The sequence below is a fragment of the Phaethon aethereus genome (assembly GCF_964289735.1).
Source record: "Phaethon aethereus genome assembly, chromosome: 23".
Classification (NCBI taxonomy): Eukaryota; Metazoa; Chordata; class Aves; order Phaethontiformes; family Phaethontidae; genus Phaethon; species Phaethon aethereus.
The window spans coordinates 1157692-1178712 of NC_138599.1; the positions used below are offsets into that span (position 1 = coordinate 1157692).

The window sequence follows — 21021 nt, forward strand, 5'->3', positions numbered from 1 at the left end:
GGCGAGCCAAGCCACCGCTTGTGCTGGGAACTGCTTGGCGGTTGCCCTCGAGGGACGCTGGAGCCCTTCCCCAGGGTGTTGCTGCGCTACAGGCAGCAACAGTAACGCTTCCATGTCGTCCTCTCCTGTTGCTTGTTTTGTGGGTTTAGCTTGTAAACTTTCCGGGACAAAATGGCTGTATTTTGTATACTGAAGCCCTCTGTATACTAATGCCTCACAGAATGCTGGAAGTTCTGCTGACAGTGTGAAAGTCAGCAGGTAGAACTTAGGCGAGAGCTGCTGGGTGTGCGCAGGGATCCCAGGGCTCAGAGCTAGAGAAACAGGCGGTAGCGCTGGCTGCCGGCTGGCCCCACCGCAGTGGCTCGGCTCCACTGGACACCATGAAACATGAACAGTGTTCCCCTCGTTTTTTTTGAGCTTTGCAGCACCCGCCTAGAGCCCCTTCTCTGTCTGAAACTAAATGTAGCATTCATGCAGCAAAGGCCATGGCAGAATTTACACAGGCTACTAGTCCAAACGTAACCAGCTAGTCTGTGCTGGCCTCTTGTAAGAGGTGTAGTAAAAAGTCCAGTAACCTTTTCCTGCTTAGAACAGCTCTCTCCTCTGAGCAAACAGGCTTTTCTGCAATTTTAAAAATGAAATTACTCAAAAAAAAGGGCATCTCTTGAGCACTGAATCTTTGAATAATCTTTTCCCTTGGCTAGGGATTTGTCAGCGATGCTAGCAACAAGCCATGAGGAGTACAGAGGGGGAATATATGTCTTTTCAAGGTTCCTACCAGCTGTCAGATTAACAGGTCCTGCTCCCCCACTGAAGAATCAGCTCAAAGCCAACAACTGAGCAAGGGGTAGTCTAGCAACAGGCTGGAGACCAGGGAGACCAATCTATTCTTAGGCTGTGATCCACACATGTGCTGTAGTTAGACTTCAGAACGCTAATGAGCTTGCCTGAATTTTAATGAAGGCCTATGGGAGAAGTTCAGTTTAGTGCCTTCTGCCTTGTGAAAACAAATGGGACAGATAAAATCTTAAAGCACTTTTCTGACATCTTAGCTCAGGACGAGGCAAAATAGCCACGCATTCACCTGGAAAACAAGCTGTACCACACAAAACACCTGCCTTCCTGTGGGTTGAATCACCCATACTAATTCTCTGAGGTCTTTGAAGAGACACAACTAGATGGCTGTCTTATCCTTCCACTGTCAAATTGCACAGAACATGGGAGAACTTAACACGCAGTTCCAAAGGCAAGGCAGAGAAAAATAGAACCCTCAAATGCCTAGACAACAGCCTCTCCCCTCTCCCCACAGTGTAACCAGATGAGCATCTTTAGGAAACCAGGATAAAACCGCTGAAAACACACAGCTGGTGAAGCGTGCAAAAAGTAGCAGCCAGAACCAGGTGGCCTATACAGAGTGTTGAGGAGCTTCAACAAGTAAAAGCAACTAAGAACAGACACTCGATTTCTTTAGACAAGTTTGAAAATCCTGTCCTCAAACACTGGCAGGACGAAGGCCAGTTTCTCTTCCTCCCCTCCGTCTCCATGGGCGGCACATCAGGGTGCCGCTGTGGAGCAAGCTGAGCACGGGGCGCTGGGAGTGCAGATGCTGGATTGCCGTAGCAGGAGCAACGAGGGAGTGCTCGTCTCTCGCGAGCGCAGTGGGGGATATGACAGTGAGTCAGGCGGGGGCAACATCGGCGTCGAATAGGCTCATCTGATCACAGATGACACTTCTTGTCACGTTGCATCTTTCATTGGCTCAGCCAAAAGGCTGGGGGGAAAAGGCGCCTGGCTCCTGCTTCCCTGCTGCGTGTTCAACGGTGAGCAGCTGTCCTCAGGTGCCCCAGGAAAAAGTGGGGTGTGAGCAAGGGCTCACCGCACCATCGTCGCGGGAGGACATGCCTGTGAATTCCCCCAGCCTCTGAAAGGAGAATGATACCAGGAAATGGGTCCTATCGGAGGCTCCAGTGGCAAGTTGATAACTCTCTGCAAGCTCACTCTATGTAAAATTTACACTCTGCCTTTTTTTTTTTAAACTGGTTCCCTGGCATTCTCAGGTGAGTTTTACCTGAAACATTGCGTGTGGCTCTTTCTCATGTCTGCTTGAGATCCAAATACATGTGCTACCTCTGCTACACAAGCTGAGGGCCAAATCCATTTCAAATCATGGTAAAAATCCCCTTGGGAAGAAAATAATGTCTAGGAGCAACAATTCTTCCAAGAACATGAGCTTTTGTACCCCGACAAGTAGCAGTGAAGAAGATCTGCATAGTGAGTTTCTGTCTCTGCGGGTAGACAGGACTTCCTCTATGGCTGAATGCCCACTCTGTGGGAGGAGACGAAAAGGATAGGTCCAGAATTAGAGACATGTCTGTCTTCTACTCACATTTTGCTTGCAAAGATGACAGAGGTGGGTGTTGGAAGTCAGGATTTAACCTGAACAGCGGAGCCGATTTGGGTCAGGGATTAAATGATTAAAGATCATTAGGATTTGACATTTGAGGAGCACTGGATGATCTGTAAAGGAGGAATACTACTGATTGTAGCCTGTGTTTGTACTCGTTTGCCATGAGGTACAGGCCAGTAATTCATCTATCTTTTCTTGAAGTTTCTAATACAGGGAAGTCGCACTTTGAACAAGAAAAAGTCACATGAATGTTGTGGTGATTGACACATCTTCACCAAATCTTCTACAAAGAGTCTATTAAAAGGGACTTCATGGCAAATATTAGTCATATATGGTTTGGGGTAAACACCCACAAAGTCTATGAAAAGGGAAGGGGAAGGGAAGGGGAAGGGAAGGGGAAGGGATCTCCTTTCCCCTGGAATTCACTTCTTTCGGCAAACATTTTTGCAAACAAGCTTAGTGATAGGAGTGGCAACGAAAAGAGCATGTTAAATGAATGTTAGATGACAGAAGTGGAAAGCAAATATTTGATCTCCTCAATCTGAATTATTATTATTTGCTTTTAATAAGGTATGGCTGAAGGACTCAGAGCTAAAATGTCCTTGTGCTAGGTACTGCATAAACACAGGAAGCCTGACTGGAGGGGGAAAAAGGGTTTATTCAACTAAGGAATTAACACAATCTATTTCTGCAATCAAATTAAGTTATACACTTCAAATGCCAAGCACCAAAATGTACAGTGGACATTAAACAGATAAATCCAAATAATTTTTAAAAATCCTTAAACATTTGCCAGTACTTGAAAGTAAATATTTTGTTCAAATTTCAGCCGCCTCTATACATAAGTACTGGGGATGGGGAGCAAAGAGATTCAACCTTTTCAATTCCTCAAAAATAATACAATTAGCTCTACTACTGATTAAGCCTTATTTGCAGACATTGGTGGATGATCTCAAACACATAGTGAATTGAAAAAGAGGATAGATCGCCAGTATCATAAGGCTGGGAATTTATTAGATTAGTCAGAGGCTCAGATCTAGTCAGAGAGATTTGGCATTAGGATACATATAAAAGCATTAAGAAAAAAAAGGGCTTTGGTACAGAACAGGGTGTTAGGTCTATAATAACTCAATGCTCAATAAGAACCAATGTCTTTCTAGTCAGAAGACCCGTCTCTGACAGCAGCCATCTCCACGTGAGAACGCGGGAGTGAAGTGACATGTAATACCTATGCTATTAATTCACAATCTTATCTGCAGCTGCTACAGATTTCATTGGATCCTGCAGTGCAAGATTTGATTGTTTCCACAATTTGTTTTCAAACAAGCCCGGCTTTGGAATAGGTCTTTGTTTTTAAGAAATAAGTTCTCACCTTTAAACAACGAAAATCAAGATCTGTGTAATAGTTCCGGTTGGGTGTCCAAAATCGAAAGCACATACCATCAGAAATGATTTTAAAAAATCCTTGCCTGCCCATCCTTTCCACCAGGCTGAGAACTGTTGAAGTGGGCTGCCTTTGGAGTAGCTCCAGCTCGCAAAATTCTTATTCTGCCAAATGCTCAAAAGATTAAAGCTTGCCCTGTACCCACATATTCTTAAAGAGTAATAGGAGTCAATGGCTCTGCTCCAGCAGCCTGCCAGGCAGGAGTCAAATCTCTCTTCTGGTGGGTAGAGGGAGTGATGGGGTTTTCTGGGAGGAGGTTATTGCTGGAGGAAACTATTTATACCTGCTTCCATTTGGGAAGGAAAACTAGTGATTTGCAATGTAAACTGCCCTCCTCTGTTTGAGGTGACTGCCTGTGCTTCTGCCAAGTCCCCTTTGAGGAGGGCTAGCGGTGAGACCCATGAGACCACATGCTCTAATGGCTGCCGCAACGGCTTAAAAGCCCACACTAGAGGTCTTGGAAACCTGATCTGAGGGAGAAATGGTTCTAAATTTTCCCCCAAAGTCTGCAAAATATATTCTGAACTTGGGTAACCAAAACGGTTTGAGTTAGATCTTTTCAAAGGAAAGGGCATAATTTAACTAAAATGTCAGAGTAGACAGTTATTTTATGTTTTTTTTCTCATTTTCATGTGAGATGTTTTAACAGGTTTGAAAACCTGATAGATGCTAAAAAGCTCATTTATGAAAAAAAAACCAAAACCCCAACCCACTACAATTTTTCCTTGCAAAAGTTATTAGTTTTGACTGTTTGACATATTGGAATGAGAAAATGTTAAAAATTGGAAAATTCCAAGTAATTTCTGATAAACCCCTATGATAAGCTGCAGGTCTTGAATAAAAAGAAGAATAAAAAGAAATCCTTTTTAGAAATGGAATCTGCTTTTTATTAGCAGAAAAACCTGCTAAAGCAAGTTAAATGTGCATTTCTCCACCTCTAGGGAAGATAGCACTGAATTCTTCCCTTCCATTAGGCCTTGCAAAAAAACCTGGCAAGCTGTTAATTAAGGGTTAGATATTCAAAGGACACAAAAGCAGGAGGCAGTCGATTCCGGGTGAAATTCAGCCTTAGGACATCCTTCTCCGAATGGGCCAGACTAACGTGTGCTCTCGTTTTCGGTGGGTCGGGCAGTAACACACTCTGTTGCCTTTGTGCCACTTCTGCCTGTACCGTAGCAGTCCCGGGAAGCGTTTTGCTCCATCAGCACTGTACCCAGGGAAAATGGACAAGTGGTCTGGGAAGAAGAAAAACTTCCCTCTCCTCCCCGCAGTGCAATTTTCAAACTCGGGCGAACTTTCATGGCATCATAGGGAAAGAGGGATGATTAATGCACTAATATCACAAATGGAGAACTGAGAAATCAAGCGACTTCTTGAAGTCAAAAGCGTCAGAGCGTCTGCATTAAAACCAGGAATGCAGTTCTTGAGTTACAAGGCTCTTGCAAGAAGATCATCCTGTCGCCCGCTCCCACAGAATACTCTCTCTGAGTTCCCGAGAAAGGAACTCGGGCAGCTGTGGTTCTCTCCTCCCTCCTTCCCTGTGCTTCCCTGTTAGGAAGGAGGTGATTCACATTACGGAATTAGTGCAGAGAGCTCTGAACAATACAATTATTGAGAAGTGAAGCGCTGTGCATAGAAAATATTGTGGTATCAGCGAGAACGGTTCAAGTCGGTGACTCAAAGGCCGACGTGGCAGAAGCGTGTTATACACAAACCCCATGCTAACGGCAGTTCTGAGCACTTACAGGAGGAAGGGCTTAGAGGGCTTAGGCGCTTTACCCCACACTCCAGCGGGACGTACGCACGCTTTCTAGTAGGAAGATCCAGTTAGATGTTTTGCCAGACCAAGTGAAATGCAGCAATGTCTCTGAATCAGAAGTGAGCAATAACTGTGGTTAAAACGCCTTGCACGCGTATTTCGAGTAACAAAGGATCTGAAGAATGGGGAGCCATGTAGAAAGGCAGGAGAGGAGGAAGCTTTTCAAGAGGCTTTTGCAAGGAGCTGATGGGAAGACCTGTTGTATTGGGTAGACATGAAGGCTGCACAGTGCTCAAGCTAGAATTCAGCCCCGCAAAAACCCCAGACTTGTCAGGATCTTCGTCTCTAATTTCTGTACCCCCAGGTGCAGAGGTAGCTAAGCCTAGCGCTCGCATAATCTACTTATTACTAGCGATTTACGACTGAGAAAATGCAAGGAGTGTAGAAAGTTACGTTTGCCCAGTACTGCCTTCTGAAGAGATACAGTCAGTGCTCTGACCTGCTTCAAATGTAATTCCTGCCAGGTCCTCATCAGTCACGACTGTCAAATCCCTGCTGTATTTGCATGTACTACTCAGTGCCTGGGAGAGTCAGGTTTGTTCAAAGCCACGAGGACTTTGCTTGTTGCGTTCAGTGTATCGGCTGATCCTGGAGCGTCAGGTGCCAAGGCGGGTGGGTGGGGGGTTTTATCAGCATTAACAGCGGCGGGGGGTACGCTAGTTCTCAGGTCAAGACAAAATTTACAATATTTTCCTAATTCCCAACCTTTCCTCCTCCTCCTCAATAGACACTGTCCCCTGTGTAGAACCGGACAGGAAGAGGTTCTTACTCATTGCTAACCATTACACACCTTCCTCGGTCTCCAGTGAACCACGACCGGGAATTCACAGCATAGGTTACCAGTTCTGGGTTTACATGCAATAAATAGTGAAACTACTCCAGAAGCTGCTTTCCTTTGCGCTGTGCTCCTGAACAGAAAACAAAACGGGCCCTCAAACACGCTTTCCCCTTCTCTTCCTCTTCCACCACCTCCCTGCTCCAAAGGAATGTGTTAGTTCAATTGGTTGGAACGCCTCCGTCGCATTCTCCACGGAGCCCAGGAAACAGCATCAAGAGGCACCTTCAGGACAGAAAGGACGTCAGCCTGCCAGCTTTCCTGCGGCCCATCGATTCCAAAATTTCAGAGGAAAACGACAATATTCAGGGAGGCTCTGCAGTGTGCCAGTTTCACTTAGACATTGATTTCTGTGAAACAGGGATGATGCCTGTGGAGCAAATCTGCCCCTGAACACCTTTCTCACATAGTCCGAGGCTAGACTTCCAGCAACCTGGCGGGTAGGTCTGGGTGGCAGCAATGAGAAGGAAATCGGCAACCTGGCAAGAACTGCACGCAAGGAATAGCTTGGGAAAGGGAGGGAGAGGCTGTTCCGAGGCTGCTGTGGAAACGTCTGCCATCAGGATACTGTTGCTGGTGGCTTTTGCTGTTGTTTTCCTGTCAGGTCTACACAGAGTTCAGTCACCGAGGCCTTCTGGCGATCAGGCGTCCCAGGCTGAGCAGCACGGCTGTGTCTGGGGTTCACGGGGCAGCTTGCCCCCTGAAAGCGTGCCGAACCAGCGACCTCCGCAGAGGCCATCATGCTGCCAGCTGCCCGCAGCCCCCCTCCCGCGCGCTGCCTGCCCAGGGCGGGTGGACCAGGGCCATTGCGGCAGGGAGCAGGGCGCAGCTCCCGCAGCCGCATCCCTCGGCTCCTCTTCCTACCTTCCCCAGGCTGAACTCCGGGCTTCATCTTAAACGCATTACATCTGGGGCAAAAGCTTCAGGAATTTCGTACCTGTTTATGAAGAAGCAAAGGCTGGCTGCACGTTCTGGCAGCCAGGTCCAGGGTAGCTCCGACGGCCTCAGATCTTTACCAAGCAGAAAGCAGCGGCCCGCGTCAGAGCGTCCGCTAGGCACTGACGCCAGCTCGGGATCAGGCCTGTGGATGTTTCGTGCCTGCGGGTGTTTGCAAGCAGAGTAAAAACCAAAAAAAGAGCGACACCTTCGCGATATCTGAGAGAAAAGACGACATTTGCGCTGGCCCAGGGCGTCTCTGAGCTAGCAGAGAACTAAGAAGAGCAGAGGGCAGGCCCAGGATACTGCTCAAACACAGGCGAGCTGCTGGCGTGAGCTCCTGCTGGAGCCTTTTGCCCTCCGCTTCCCAGCACGCTGCCTGGTACATCTCTCTCTACATGATAGAGCAACCTCTGCTTCGCTGCTTAATTCCCATTTCGCGTTTCAGATCTTGCCAGAAAGACAAACGGTTTTGTTGCTGCCAGTTGTGAACGTTACACGTTTTGCCAGGGAGACGTCGTGCTTGTTTGCCACAAATGTAATTAGATGATCAATCACGAGGAGCCGAGGAGAAATACCGGCATTGCGAACAAACAAACATATTTTTCAGTTTGCTCTCTGAAAAGAACGGGGAGTTAACTAGAGAGGAGAGAAGAGCTCTGGCTCTGCATTCACAGCCTCTGTCCCGGCTCCCTTTCCCCGGCACTTCCAGCGCGGAGTAGCAGCCAGGCAGCAGAGTTCCTCCAGCTGCTGAAAGACATCTGGAAAGCATGGGAACTTGTTGAGAGAGGCTATTTTCCTCTGGACGGCAAAGTGCTTCCCCGTGAGGCCGTGCTTGAACAGGGGCCCTCGCGGAAGTTAGCGGGAGGGGGGCTAGCGCAGACCCGGGCGTGCGCCCGATCCGACAGAAGGGGAAAGCAGCGGAGATGCTCGGTGCGACGCGGGCACGCTGCCGCGCTGCTGGCGTCAAACACAAGGCTGCAACCTTGCCGCTCTGCCCTGCCCTCGACCCCTCAGTAAATCCGTATCTGGATTAGCTCGGCCGTACTAAAAACCTGCGTGGACTCGATATGAGAATTAACGTGGCTTTACCGCAGTTAATTCACAAAGGAGTTCGTTCCATTTCAGGACTCTACCCCAGGTGCAGCCAAAGCCTCAGCTAAAACTGAGGCTGGTTTGCCTCTGGCGGTAGCGTACAGGGATAGCGAAGCTCCGCAAGGTCCCGCGAGGACAGCGCGTAGTGAGGTGCCATTTGTACTACCTTTCCCCTGTATTTATGATCCCTTCCCTCTGCCTCCATAGGAGAATGCAGGTGTCTGGACAAAGGCAGTAAAAAGCACTCTCTTTTCTAGTCAGCTTTTTTAAGTGCCTCTTTCTTCTCCGGTGAGAAACTGTCAGCAGTGAAATAAAACGTGCTTCTTAAAGCAGTGCTGAAAGACTCGGAAGCCGCTCTAATGGCCACCGTAATGCTTCCAAATGATGCCAGTTCTGGGTCTGAAGAAATTAAGATTATTTTTAGGATGGAAAACTCAGACTCTCAAAAGTTAGGAATTAACGTAGTTGTCCACGTAATTGTAGTTTTGTATCGTGTGGATATGTACTAGATACGGCCTTTAATTGCACAGTCACAAATTACACTGTGTTTTAGTTTCCCTATGCTATGCTTTATTTTCCCAAATTAAAACTTTTTTTGAAAATAGAAACACCAAACCTTTTCATTTTTACAACTTTCAAACATAACCTTTTAACTTTCCTCACGACGACCAGCTGCATGAAAAGACAAAGATTATTGCTGTAAAAACAGTTCTACTGAAAGAAAAAAAAATCTTGCAGAAGCTGCAGACGGCAACGGAAGAGAATGTTTGCTCCCTTTATCCGGGGCCTTCCTAACCCCCATCAAGTAAGTGCCCAATAGATGGACATGAGAGATTAGCTGTATGTGGTTCCTCCAACGCCGCTGCTGAGTTGCAACAGCCTGTAAAATGAGCAGGGCTAGAATTAGGGCGTACATAACTCGCCCTTGTCTCCAGCCTTTTCTCCATGAAGCACAGTTCTGGTTTATGAACTGCAGTCAGAGCCAGAATAGCACCGAGGGGCTGATCGGGCACGTATCAAATCATTCCACTCTTTTTATACTTTTAAGACACTTTTCTATGTTCCTGCCTTTTTTTTATCCTGCATTTTATGCATGTTTCTTCCTTCTCTAGATAGTTTTGCATTATCAAAGGGCAACAGAAGAAAGAAAAAACCGTTGCTGCATTTAGCATTGATTTTTCCCCTTCACTCTGAGTCACATAAGCTAACATTTAATTAATTTCTGACACTTTGACAGTTTCTAAGAAGACATTTGTAGAGCTATCAAGTGCCGCTGATAGCACTGTCAGACAGACACTTTTTGAATTATCAGCTATTAAGGACCCATATGCAACAAATTTCCAAGGATTATTATACAAATTGTTCTTTGAATGAGAAAAGCACACAAAAGCTCAGTGAAACATAAAGAAACCATTGTTCCCAGGTGAATTTGATATTTGCAAATGTTTTGCTATTTTGATCACTTACATGGTTTAATAAATCGAATTAACTTTGTCTTTTATTAAGAAAATTAAATGGCCTGTTTTGGGATGTCTGAGAACATGGCCAGATTTTCAAATCACAGCGGTCTTTATGGAGATACAGCTTGAGAAACATGCAATACTTGATTTTAGGAAGTGTTGAGCAGTGAATGAGGTCCCTTCAGATCTCTCAAACAAGAAACCCCAAACCCAAAACGGCCAAAATTTCCAGTTGCTTTTAAACAGCTCTTGCCTTTACTCTTTGATCGTGTTCTCTGATGTGTCACCATTTCTTGATGTAGTGACTACTTCAGGCCCAGGTACAGGCCTTAATACTTTGCTTTTAAACACACAAGCAAACCTGGCAAGGGGCTGAAATGATCAGCGTGGATTAATGCTATTCCAGAGACCCTCTGCAGCTGTGGGCGGCAGTTTGAGTATGACAACTCTGGTTTTGCTGGCCTTGCTCTGCTGATTTAACAGTTGACAAAGCAGCTCTAGTCCAACAAATGGGACAGAGCTGTATTTCAGCTTGCTCAGCCCCACAGCTATGACTTGGCGCTAGCATTTGTCTGCTTCTGCAGTATGCCGGCGCCGCGTTATCACGATCAGATCGCTCCACTTGCTTGTCCTTGGAGCATCTGGCATTAGCGGTTCTGGTGAGCTCAGGGAACCCGCTGGCTCACAGAGTGAGATGCAGCTCAGCGCTCCTCACCTCGTGGCCTTTGCGGCTCTCTGAAAGGCAGACTCAGGTGCACGCCGGTCAGGTCCGAGCACGTCCAGTGTCGCCTGTGCTACCAGCTCAGTTACACGGAGGACAGAGATGATTTGCAGACTATAGCTATACTCATGTTTTAGCCCATACCGCTTCAGCACACACACTTTGTGTGGAAATCCCTTCTTTTTCTAAGTATGTAGAAACTCCAGCAGGACTCGGGCATGGTGTGGAAATACCCAGAAGATAGTGCCAACCACCACGAGCACCCACTGCACAGAACCTGACCTGACCCGAGAGCCTCTTTACTGAGTTCACCTAAACGAGAGCCAAAAGAGCCTCACCACAAAGCGAGAGAAAGTCTTCCCAGTATGCCAGAGCCAGCGGCCAGATGTACTGCCGTCTCGTTGCAAATGTGGAGTTTGTTTTTCATATACTGTCACCAGCACATGACCCCAGCACAGACACCTGCTGCCAAGGTCTGCAGGGGGTAACTGAACTTTTAGCCAGATTCTTACAACATGGACATATGTGCAGTTGGATGCCAAGGATCTAGGGTACGCAGAGTCCCGATAGCACGGCTCTGCATCACCTGCTGGCATAAAATCCGTATAACCTCGTGGACGTTCATGCACCCTCATTAGCCCATACAATACAGAAACACGACATAAGAGATATCGGTTCTCCCATAGTCTATCATCAGAGCAGAAACCACGACCTTCCCTCACACACCACATCCCACACTTTAGCGTTGTTTATACATCTTCCTCCACAGAGAGTAGCTTTTTGCTGTCTGCATTTGCAGCTAACGACTCACAAACCTCTATATCCAGACAGCAACATTTCTTTAGAGTATTGTTTCCTCATCTCTGTTCAGTTAATTTTCATTCTTCTTCCTCTTCAACCATAAAAGATGCCTGCAAGCCTGAGACCCGATCCACAGCCAGTGGAAACCAAAGGAAGGCCTCTCAGTGACAGCCCCCTCACTGTGCGCCGAAAATGGCCTGGCTAAGGAAGCAGAGCACACGGGCAGCCCTGGAAGACAGAAAAGGCCTAAAAGACTAGAAGACACGTGCAGTTGTCTTTGGGGGTTTGCTTTATGCAGGCGTAGCAAACCTAAACATGTTCTAGGGAACTCTACAGCAAAAACCATGATTTGTTTACCCGTTACCTTTGAAAGAGTGCACAGCACATGGCCATTGGCCAGGGAAGAAATGACCGTTTGCCATGATGCCACAAATTTCCAGGGAGACCTGTCTTCCCAGTGCCAGGAGCTGCAGAGTTTGGGCTGTGGGGTGGCACCCAGTCATGCCCCCACCATTTTCCCCTTTACACTGCAACCTCACTGGGGGAATGGTAGAAGGCAGGGACAGTCCAGCCCTGACTTCGAAACTGTTACTGTCACGTTTCATTATCATCACAATTCAGTTCATAGGTTTTTTAAAATTTATTTCCCTGCTGGAGGAAAAAAATAAGGAAAAGCAAAGAAAAAGAAAAAAAACCCAAAACACCACAAAACCACCACAGCCTAAAGTTCCATGAAGCACATGAAAAATAAACAAAGTGGGTCATGGCACATCTGCCCTGAACTGTACACACCTAAGACAGAGCAGTTAGTGGTTGGGGAATGTCAGGGGAGCCAACAAAAAATCCCAGGCACTCTGCCTGAATTGTCTGTAACACAGAGTAACTAATATCCCCGGCCACAGAAATCTGGAGGATGAATTGGAAATAAAAATTAACTTCTTGAATCTCTGCCCAGGTATCTGACCATCAGTCAGCCTCCCATCTGGGTCTTCATCACACTTCCAGTCAGTCAACCATTTGCACACAGGAATTCAGGGCAGGAGGGAACAGGCTCCAGAGAATCCCAAGAGTGAGGTAGCACATGTGTAATTGTTCTGTTTTTATTTTACATGTTGGCCTTTGACTGTCTTTTCAACATTTTTGTGTCAGAGTGGAGCTGGAACCTGGCACTTTTACCTCGATGGATCCCCTAAACCTCTCTTGGTACAACGGTGACACCGGTGACAGGAACTGGAGCAAGCCACTCAACGAGACCAATGCAGACCAGAAGCCTCAGTATAACTACTATGCCATGCTGCTCACCCTCCTCATTTTTGTCATTGTTTTTGGCAACGTGCTGGTGTGTATGGCTGTGTCCAGGGAAAAAGCCCTTCAGACTACCACTAATTACCTGATCGTGAGTTTGGCGGTGGCAGATCTCTTGGTAGCAACTCTGGTCATGCCTTGGGTGGTCTATCTGGAGGTAGGTGACCCAGTTTTCTTTTGCAGTACTGAATGTTTCTGGTGAATGGGTAGAGAGAGAGAAGGTTTAGCAGCCTGGACATCAGCTATTTCAAGAGCTCCTGAACTTCCCAAACCAGAAGTGTTTTTCATTTCGTAACAATTGGTCAGGTTTTTCCAGGAAATGGACATGATAGCAGATAACAGGCTGACTTGAAAATACACTATTGTTCAGAGGGCTAAATTACAATCCAACTGCATTAAAAATCTGGCCTTTAAATAGATGAGTCAAGAGCGAAAGGAACCCAGCTTTGTTTTCAAAGCTACATAGATGAACTGTTCATTCCCAAGCATAAGAATGAGTCTGCAACAACATCATGGGTGTCACACTAATAAACTGCACCTAATAGTAATCAAAACCCTCTTTCTGAAGGACTACGGTAGTAAGAAGAGCAGGCAACTGTAGAAGTAGGATGTAAATCCAGAGCTTTTAGGTCACCATGTACGAGAGAACAGGAATCACGAGTGAGCTACTTTTCACATAGGTGCCATTAGCACGTCACTTTGGTACAAGAGAGCTCAGTGCTTCTGCGTACAGAGCCGCATTTGAGTGGCACTGTGGTTTGTGAAAGACAAATACTGCCAAGACTGCCGCCTGTTCACTTGATGGCAAATGACTTTTACAACAGCAAATAGCCTGGAAGAATGAAATGCATCTCTAGAGGAAAGAACAAGAGAAGATACACAGCCCCTCTTCCCTTGGCCCCCTTTTCTGGGATGCCCCTGTTCTTCAGTCAGCTGAGAGCTGGCATGCTGGTCACAATCACAACCAAGAGAGAACGAATGGTGGTGAGAAAGCATAAGACTGAAACTATATTGAGTTTACAATGAATTTTCAGGCACTTGTTTATGAGAGAAAATATAAAACAAAGAGGAGAGCAGGGGAGGAAACCACAATCAATTAGTCCATTAAGTATTAATGCAAAGCAAAACAAACCCACTGACATGACATAGGCTGTGGAGAAACCACAATAGTAATTATCACTCTAGTTAATTATCGTTTTCATGGCACTTTAAAAATGCAGAGCATCATGCAGCTGGCTAAAGCTTACTAACATGACCAAAGGTTGGTTGTGATTGTAGTTAATGCCTCCGGGACTAGTTAGGCTCTTCTATTATATTCCTCTTTTGCGACAACCCATTTCAAGCAAGGCTTATGCTGTGAGAAGCTCTTGCTTCCTTAGGCCCAGCTACGAGTCTCCCAGAGGCTTCTTATTTTAATGTGGAAGAATAAAGCACAAATTATGTAAGATGCTTTCCCATTTCTGGGCTTACGTGTACATAGAGTTGGTCAGGAACCTCAGCTTCCTTAATCTACCAAGTAGGACAATCAGGCTTCTACATCTGAGCAATACTTTTTTTTTTTTTACTTACTTTTGCCCTTTCTGCTCTTATCCACACTCTGCTAAACCTACTGCTAGCTTGAAGCAACGAAAACCATGACAAATACTTGCTGGCAGAGGAGGAGCCATTGGAATGACATGGATTGGGCACACTGCGATCCCTCTCTGGGTCTGCAATCTGAAATCAAAACTGGCCAGAACCCTTTGTTCTGTAAATCTCCTCATTTTTTTTACGCTTTGTGGTACAAGCTCGGACCAAAACAAATGTCAAAAGGAAATCCTTTTAAAAATTAACCTTGATGCGAACATATCTACCTCCAAACTTCTGAGGTTTCTCTTATGTAAATGAAAGCACTAAGAGAAAGAACTGCTGCACTTTACAGCATCTCCCATAAACTCGAAACTACGCATTCAGGAAACTGATTTTGCAGAGGCTTATATCTGGCTGGAAACCTTTGCCTTTGGGCAAATTCTCATCAAAGTTACTGATGTAACAGTCTCCTAAGTGCTTTTTTAATCACTGAGTATTCATCTGTCACTCAGGCTTCAATGCAGTCATTCTTTCTTCCTTCTTTTTGCTGCCTATGGTTATGTATGTCAGAGCAGAAATAACTGAAGAATAGGTATCTTATTCATTCTATTTTCAAATGCAGCAGGACTCTATTTTTATTAGAGGAAAATATAGTTTTTTCATCATATGTCAAATAGAGCAATCCTAATAAATGCTATTAAACTTAATTGGCAAAGTTCAATTTCAATAGCAATGGAAGCGTTATCATTAGTTCTTTGTCTTTATCACAACATGTAGTGTGGCAAAGAATTTTCACTCTGAATTAAATTCATTTCGTTCACACACACACAAAAATAGGTGAGGAATTTCCACCACTATTTTTTAAACTAAGAAATGAAGGAAAGGTCCTGCTTTTCTACTGCTGATTTTTGCTAGGTGTAATTGCAAAAAAAAAAAAAAAAAAAAGGCATAATAAAAAGCTGTAAGTACAACTAGAGTTGCTTGGGATATAAAATTAATGTATTTCCTTCCTAATACTTCTTTGCAATATTTCAGAGGCCTGTTTAATCTCCTACATAGTTCACTCTGACTTTTGAGGAGACTTGCACTCCCTTATGTCATTGGAATATGAGCCCAGGTTTGTGTTAGCTGTTTGGGCTGCCCAACCCAATCCAGAGATGGAATTAGGAAGGACAAAATCACACCAGCCCTCAGGGGAATGCTCTAAAGAACGGTTTGGATGGAGCAGAGTACTTCCTTTGTGGCCGTGCCATCATTTGAGACCTTCAGACTAGACAGGACAAAGTCCTTGAAGGCACTCGAGGGCAAACTACTTGGCACAGCATGTGACTGATTGCATGCCGCCCGATTCCAGCTGGAACTTCTGTAGACAAAATTTTGATCCCTCTTGAACCAGCAGAACTCCAGCTACCAGCAACTATCTATATCTTTGTGCAAAATTCTCCCTTCAGACCCTCTCAGTAGCATATCAGTGAATTCTTTTATGACCTCATTGTCTCTCTTTGCAGGTGGTTGGCGAGTGGAGGTTTAGTCGGATCCACTGTGATATCTTCGTAACCCTCGACGTTATGATGTGTACTGCCAGTATCCTCAACCTCTGTGCCATCAGCATTGACAGGTGAGCCCTCCATGAGGGCAGCAAGTTGTGTCAAACCCACGGTAGCAAGTCACGGCCATCTTTAGATGGTCTAATTTTACCCGTGACTCAGAGACTTCAAAGTGGTGAGAGCTAGCGTTGACATATTTTGAAGAGCAATTTAGAGGACCTAAATGAGGTCTGAGCAGGGATGCCATCAGAAGCAGACGTAGAAACACTGGCCTTGAGAATGTAGGTGGAATTGTCTGTATATGTTCCCACTAGTTCAGTCCTTTTGTTTATGTACTTGAATGGCAGAGCAGACATCAGTGGGTAGGCAGTAGCTCAGAGAGAGTGGAAGGGAAATGCTATGCCAAACTGCCCCCAGCCTCATGCCTTCCAAAGCAGGGACTGCAAACGTCTTGGAGACTGGTGAAACCTGGCTTGCCCTATATTCTCTTGCTGGACCAGGCTTTCAGACGCAGTAACTAGGTGTAATGTTCCACACAGTTTGTCAGCGCTGGCAGAACAACAACGGCCTGAGTCTGTATCTTCACACTGCAGGTACACAGCAGTAGCAATGCCAATGCTGTATAATACCCGCTACAGCTCGAAGCGCAGGGTCACCGTCATGATTGCTGTGGTCTGGGTGCTTTCGTTTGCTATCTCCTGCCCACTCCTCTTTGGCCTCAACAACACAGGTGAGTGTTATACCACCTCCAGCTGCTCTCGGCACCTTCCTGGCTTTACTGGGTCCCCAGAAAGTCGTCTGTTACAAGTCAGGAATAAACATGGGCATCAGGTTTTGGGTGTATTGGGATGCATCCATCCCTGTTTCACGTGTCCTCTCCCGGTGTCATCCCAGACTGTTTCTGTCAGCTGCTTCTGGATCCGTTTCATCTCTGTCTGTTCCAGACCAGTGTTTTAGACACATCAGAACCGAGGTGATGTAGAAGTTTATACAACACTTGTCAATGTTACATGAGCATTTGTCCCCTACAAAATCAAAATCCCTCTTACATTAAAACATGTGAAAAAGAAAGTCACGGGACAAAGCTTCACTGAGGCAGGAGAGAGAACAGCATGGGATTTGGCGGGCCTTTAGTTATAAGGCAAGCAATAGCCAGGGCCTTTGGGTCATATGTGATTCCCTAGGACCCGAGGGGAGTTTGCTGTTCTGGTACCGCTTCCAGCTGACAAGGTGGTTCCTGCCAAAACCCGAACCCCTCACTCTCTGGGTGTCTCTCTGCCTTCTGAAAGAGGGAAGACGGTACTAGTTCCCAGCAGCAGAGACAACAAGCCGGAAACTTTTTGTCTTCCAGATGAGAAGGAGTGCATCATTGCCAATCCTGCCTTCGTTGTGTATTCCTCTATCGTCTCCTTCTACGTTCCCTTCATTGTCACCCTGCTGGTGTACGTGCAGATTTACATAGTGCTCCGGAAGCGCAGGAAGCGTGTCAACACCAAGCGCAGCAGTCACGGCCTGGACTCAGACACGCAAGCCCCCCTGAAGGTAACTAGACCTCTGCCCTCCTCTCAGCAGTCTCTGGCCGTTCCCCTTCCCGCTCCGCCTCACTCCCCAAAGCGCTTCCTCCCTTCCCCAAATGACACTGGCTGGACTAGGTGAAATACCGGATCACAAAGGTGAACGCTGTGTCCTGTGCCATTTTGGAGTCCCAGTTGCACGCTCTGGATTATCAGGTCACTGTCTGGTGCTTCACAGGCCTCCCTGGATCTCAGGGGATGTTTCATCAGCAGATCTGCATTAGGAGCTGCTTCATTAACACGGCTGCATTTCCTTTGGCTCTGCTGAGTTGGGGTTGGGGTACCCAAGACTACAGGCTATACTATTTTCTGAGTCAGTGTTGCTGCTGTGACGAAGAAGTTCAATGGAAATTGTTTGCATGGCTGGGGCGCAAGCTACATTGCTGGTCATGATACCTCTGCAGTGAAAACAGCCTCTCAAAGCATGAGAGATGTATGTAAGTCCAGCTGAGCATGTGAAGTATGAGACCGCTTATCAAAACGCTACTCTTGCGGCACATGCAAAACCACCACTAGGAACGTGTAGTCCCAGAGGCACTGCCTCCAAACCGCGCTGCCTCAGAGGCCAGTGCCACGTCAAGCAAAGGAGGCAGCGAGACAGGGATAGACTGAAACACAAGCAGCTCTTTGCGGTTTCCTTCCTCTGGTGAAAAGCACAATGGATACTCGCCTCCGTTACTGCTTCTTCAGAGCAGTTTTCCGTCATTCTTAGCACCTTAGTCACACTGATTAATTTCTGCTTCATGCCCCATGTTTGTATTGCCAAGTGCCTCCCCTTACCAACTTCCCTTCCCAATTACTATCTGCTTGTGTAACCTCTGAGCTGGTGCTTGCCCCTTAGGACAAATGCACTCATCCAGAAGACGTCAAGCTCTGCACAGTTATTGTGAAGTCCAATGGGAGTTTCCAAGTTAATAAGCGCAAAGTGGTGAGTGTTAAAGAGAAGTGGTAGCTTTTCAGAGCATTTAGCTTTCCCCTTTTCTCCTCTCAGGACACAAAATGAGTTTATGTAGGGTGGGAGAAAAATAAACTAAGAACAAAGGTTACCATTCAATCTCAAAATTTAAATATTCTTCCCATTCCTTAGAGTGAAGCAGGGGGTTTAACATCATAGAGCTCAAAAAGCCAGACTAAGCTCACCTAAAGATCAGCTATAAAAGCCATGACATTTTAACATTTTGTGTCTCTGATTTCCTTCTCCTCTCTGTTATTTATTTTAAGTCTTTGACTGCATTGGCTTTGTTGGGTTTTGCTTGTTGATCTTTTTTATTTATTTATATTCTGAAACCTAAACAAAATCTATGGGGAGTAGAGATAGCGTCTCTCCCATTTCTTAGCCTCTTCATGCAATAAAGGAGAGTCATTCACCACGGTTCTGTCAATCCCATCTACCCAAAAGTATTCTCATCTGCAAACACTTTACAGCCCTTTCTCCAAGCATCTACCAAAAGTGTAGGGAGGGAGAAGAGGGATTGATTGTTCTTCAACAGCATCCAGCTTCACTCTGCAACGAATGTTCATTGCTCCTCTCTGTATATTTATCTGTCTTTATGTTGTGGACATTTGATTCTTGTCCAGGAGGTGGAGAGTCACATAGAAGAGATGGAAATGGAGATGGTGTCCAGTACCAGTCCCCCTGAGAAAACCACCATCAAACCAGCGGCACCAAGTAACCATCAGTTGGTTGTGCCAGTTGCTTCTAATCAGGGCACCAACTCAACCCTGCAGGCACCCTTGGACAGCCCTGGGAAAGTAGAGAAGAACGGACATGCCAAAGAAACACCCCACACAGCCAAGATCTTTGAGATCCAGTCTATGCCCAATGGCAAGACAAGGACCTCTCTCAAGACTGTAAGCAGGAGGAAACTGTCACAACAGAAGGAAAAGAAAGCCACTCAGATGCTAGCCATTGTACTTGGTGAGAGCGCTCATTGGCTTCCTCTTGTGTTCATGCAGAAACCAATAGCCACCCAGGGCTAGGGTAGCCAGTCTGAATGTCCAGCGTAGACTGTTTTTCCAGGCCTCCACAGAAATAATTTCACTGGATACATTAGTGGATGTGTAGGCAAGTAGGCAAGAGGCTGCCAATAGGAAGGCTACCTCCTTCCCAGCTAGGAACAGTTCACAGCACTGTACAAAAGGCTCAGAAAACTGTCCATCTGTGGGGTGCTTGGACTGCCAAAAGACGGCTGGGTGCAGGGGCAAGAGAGCTCATGGGCTTTCTAGAACACAAAAGGCAGCACACTTCAACGAGAAACTGGCACCTCAGAAGGCCAGATTTTTTGGTGTAACTGCTCTAATTACATCAGCAAAGAGGTTCTTTAGTACCTGGATACTCAGAATATAGAATATGAGACTTAACAGACAAACAGAAGGCTTATTCCTCAGGGAAAAGTTTTTCCTTTATACCCAAAAGAACCTTGCTGTTCTCAGTCTCAAAATTTGTCCAGCTTTCAGCAATCAAAATCTGTCTCTTTCCTTTTCTCCCAGGTGTTTTCATCATCTGCTGGCTCCCATTCTTCATCACTCACATCCTGAACATGCACTGCGATTGCAACATCCCCCCAGCAATGTACAGCGCCTTCACGTGGCTTGGATATGTCAACAGTGCTGTCAACCCAATTATTTACACCACCTTCAACATTGAGTTTCGCAAGGCTTTCATGAAGATCCTCCACTGTTAAAAGCAAAACCAGCAACTACATTTTGAAGAATGAGAAAAAAGAAACCGATGCCATTCATGCACACAAACGGGCAGCCATGGGGAGGTCTCGAGCTCTTGTATGGGGCATGAGGCCTGCAGTGTTACAACAGTGCCATGCCCATGCACCTCTTGGTGGGGATGTAATGAGGACTTCCATGTGGGAGGTTCTTTCATCCCTTGAGGTGACCTTTGGACTCGGGGACACCAATCCCAAGGGCACTTGTCAGAGCTACCCTCACACTGTGTTTAAAGCGGAAGCAAAAATCAAGACACACTCACTTGATTCTTGCCTGTGGCCATCTAACCTTGAGTGCATTAAATATAGACAGGCGCAGAGCCATGTGAAGGTAGCGATAGGTCACTGCTGCTACTGGCTTGCGTGTTATGTCATTGATACGATTCTCACCAAAGACAAGACCATCTTTTCCGCTTTGCAATAGGAGCCAGACAGAGCTTGCGGAAACTCCATGCAATAGCTTTGCCTTCACCTCGAGCTGACTTACCCAGTATTAAACTGCTGAAGCCTTGAGAAAAAACTTTAAGAGGTCTCCAAGTGGGCTAAGAAGGTTCTGCCACCTTACAGATCCAAACCCTGAGACAATGTGGGCCTACAAGCAATGGGGAGAAGGAAGATGGGGAACGTAAGTCTCACGTGGGACCGCTACATCAGTGTAAATATGCGTAACTAGGATGAGTTGAACAGAAGCCCAAGCCAAAAAACAGATGAAGAGAAGCTAAAGAAGTGATACCTTGTTTTGCACGGTATACATTCAGAGCAAACAGGACACCAACTATCAACTATCA

The 21021-nt window shown here is 46.1% G+C and overlaps 1 protein-coding gene across 1 annotated transcript; it reads left to right on the forward strand.

Annotated features, from left to right (window-relative positions):
* Positions 1-12698: 12698 nt before the first annotated feature.
* Positions 12699-20197, forward strand: DRD2 (dopamine receptor D2; the record flags this gene model as incomplete). Its single annotated transcript, XM_082009983.1, has 7 exons — positions 12699-12980; positions 15901-16010; positions 16533-16669; positions 17291-17481; positions 18355-18441; positions 19092-19431; positions 20004-20197. The coding sequence occupies 7 exons, from the start codon at positions 12699-12701 to the stop codon at positions 20195-20197; spliced, it is 1341 nt and encodes a 446-aa protein (XP_081866109.1).
* Positions 20198-21021: the final 824 nt, after the last annotated feature.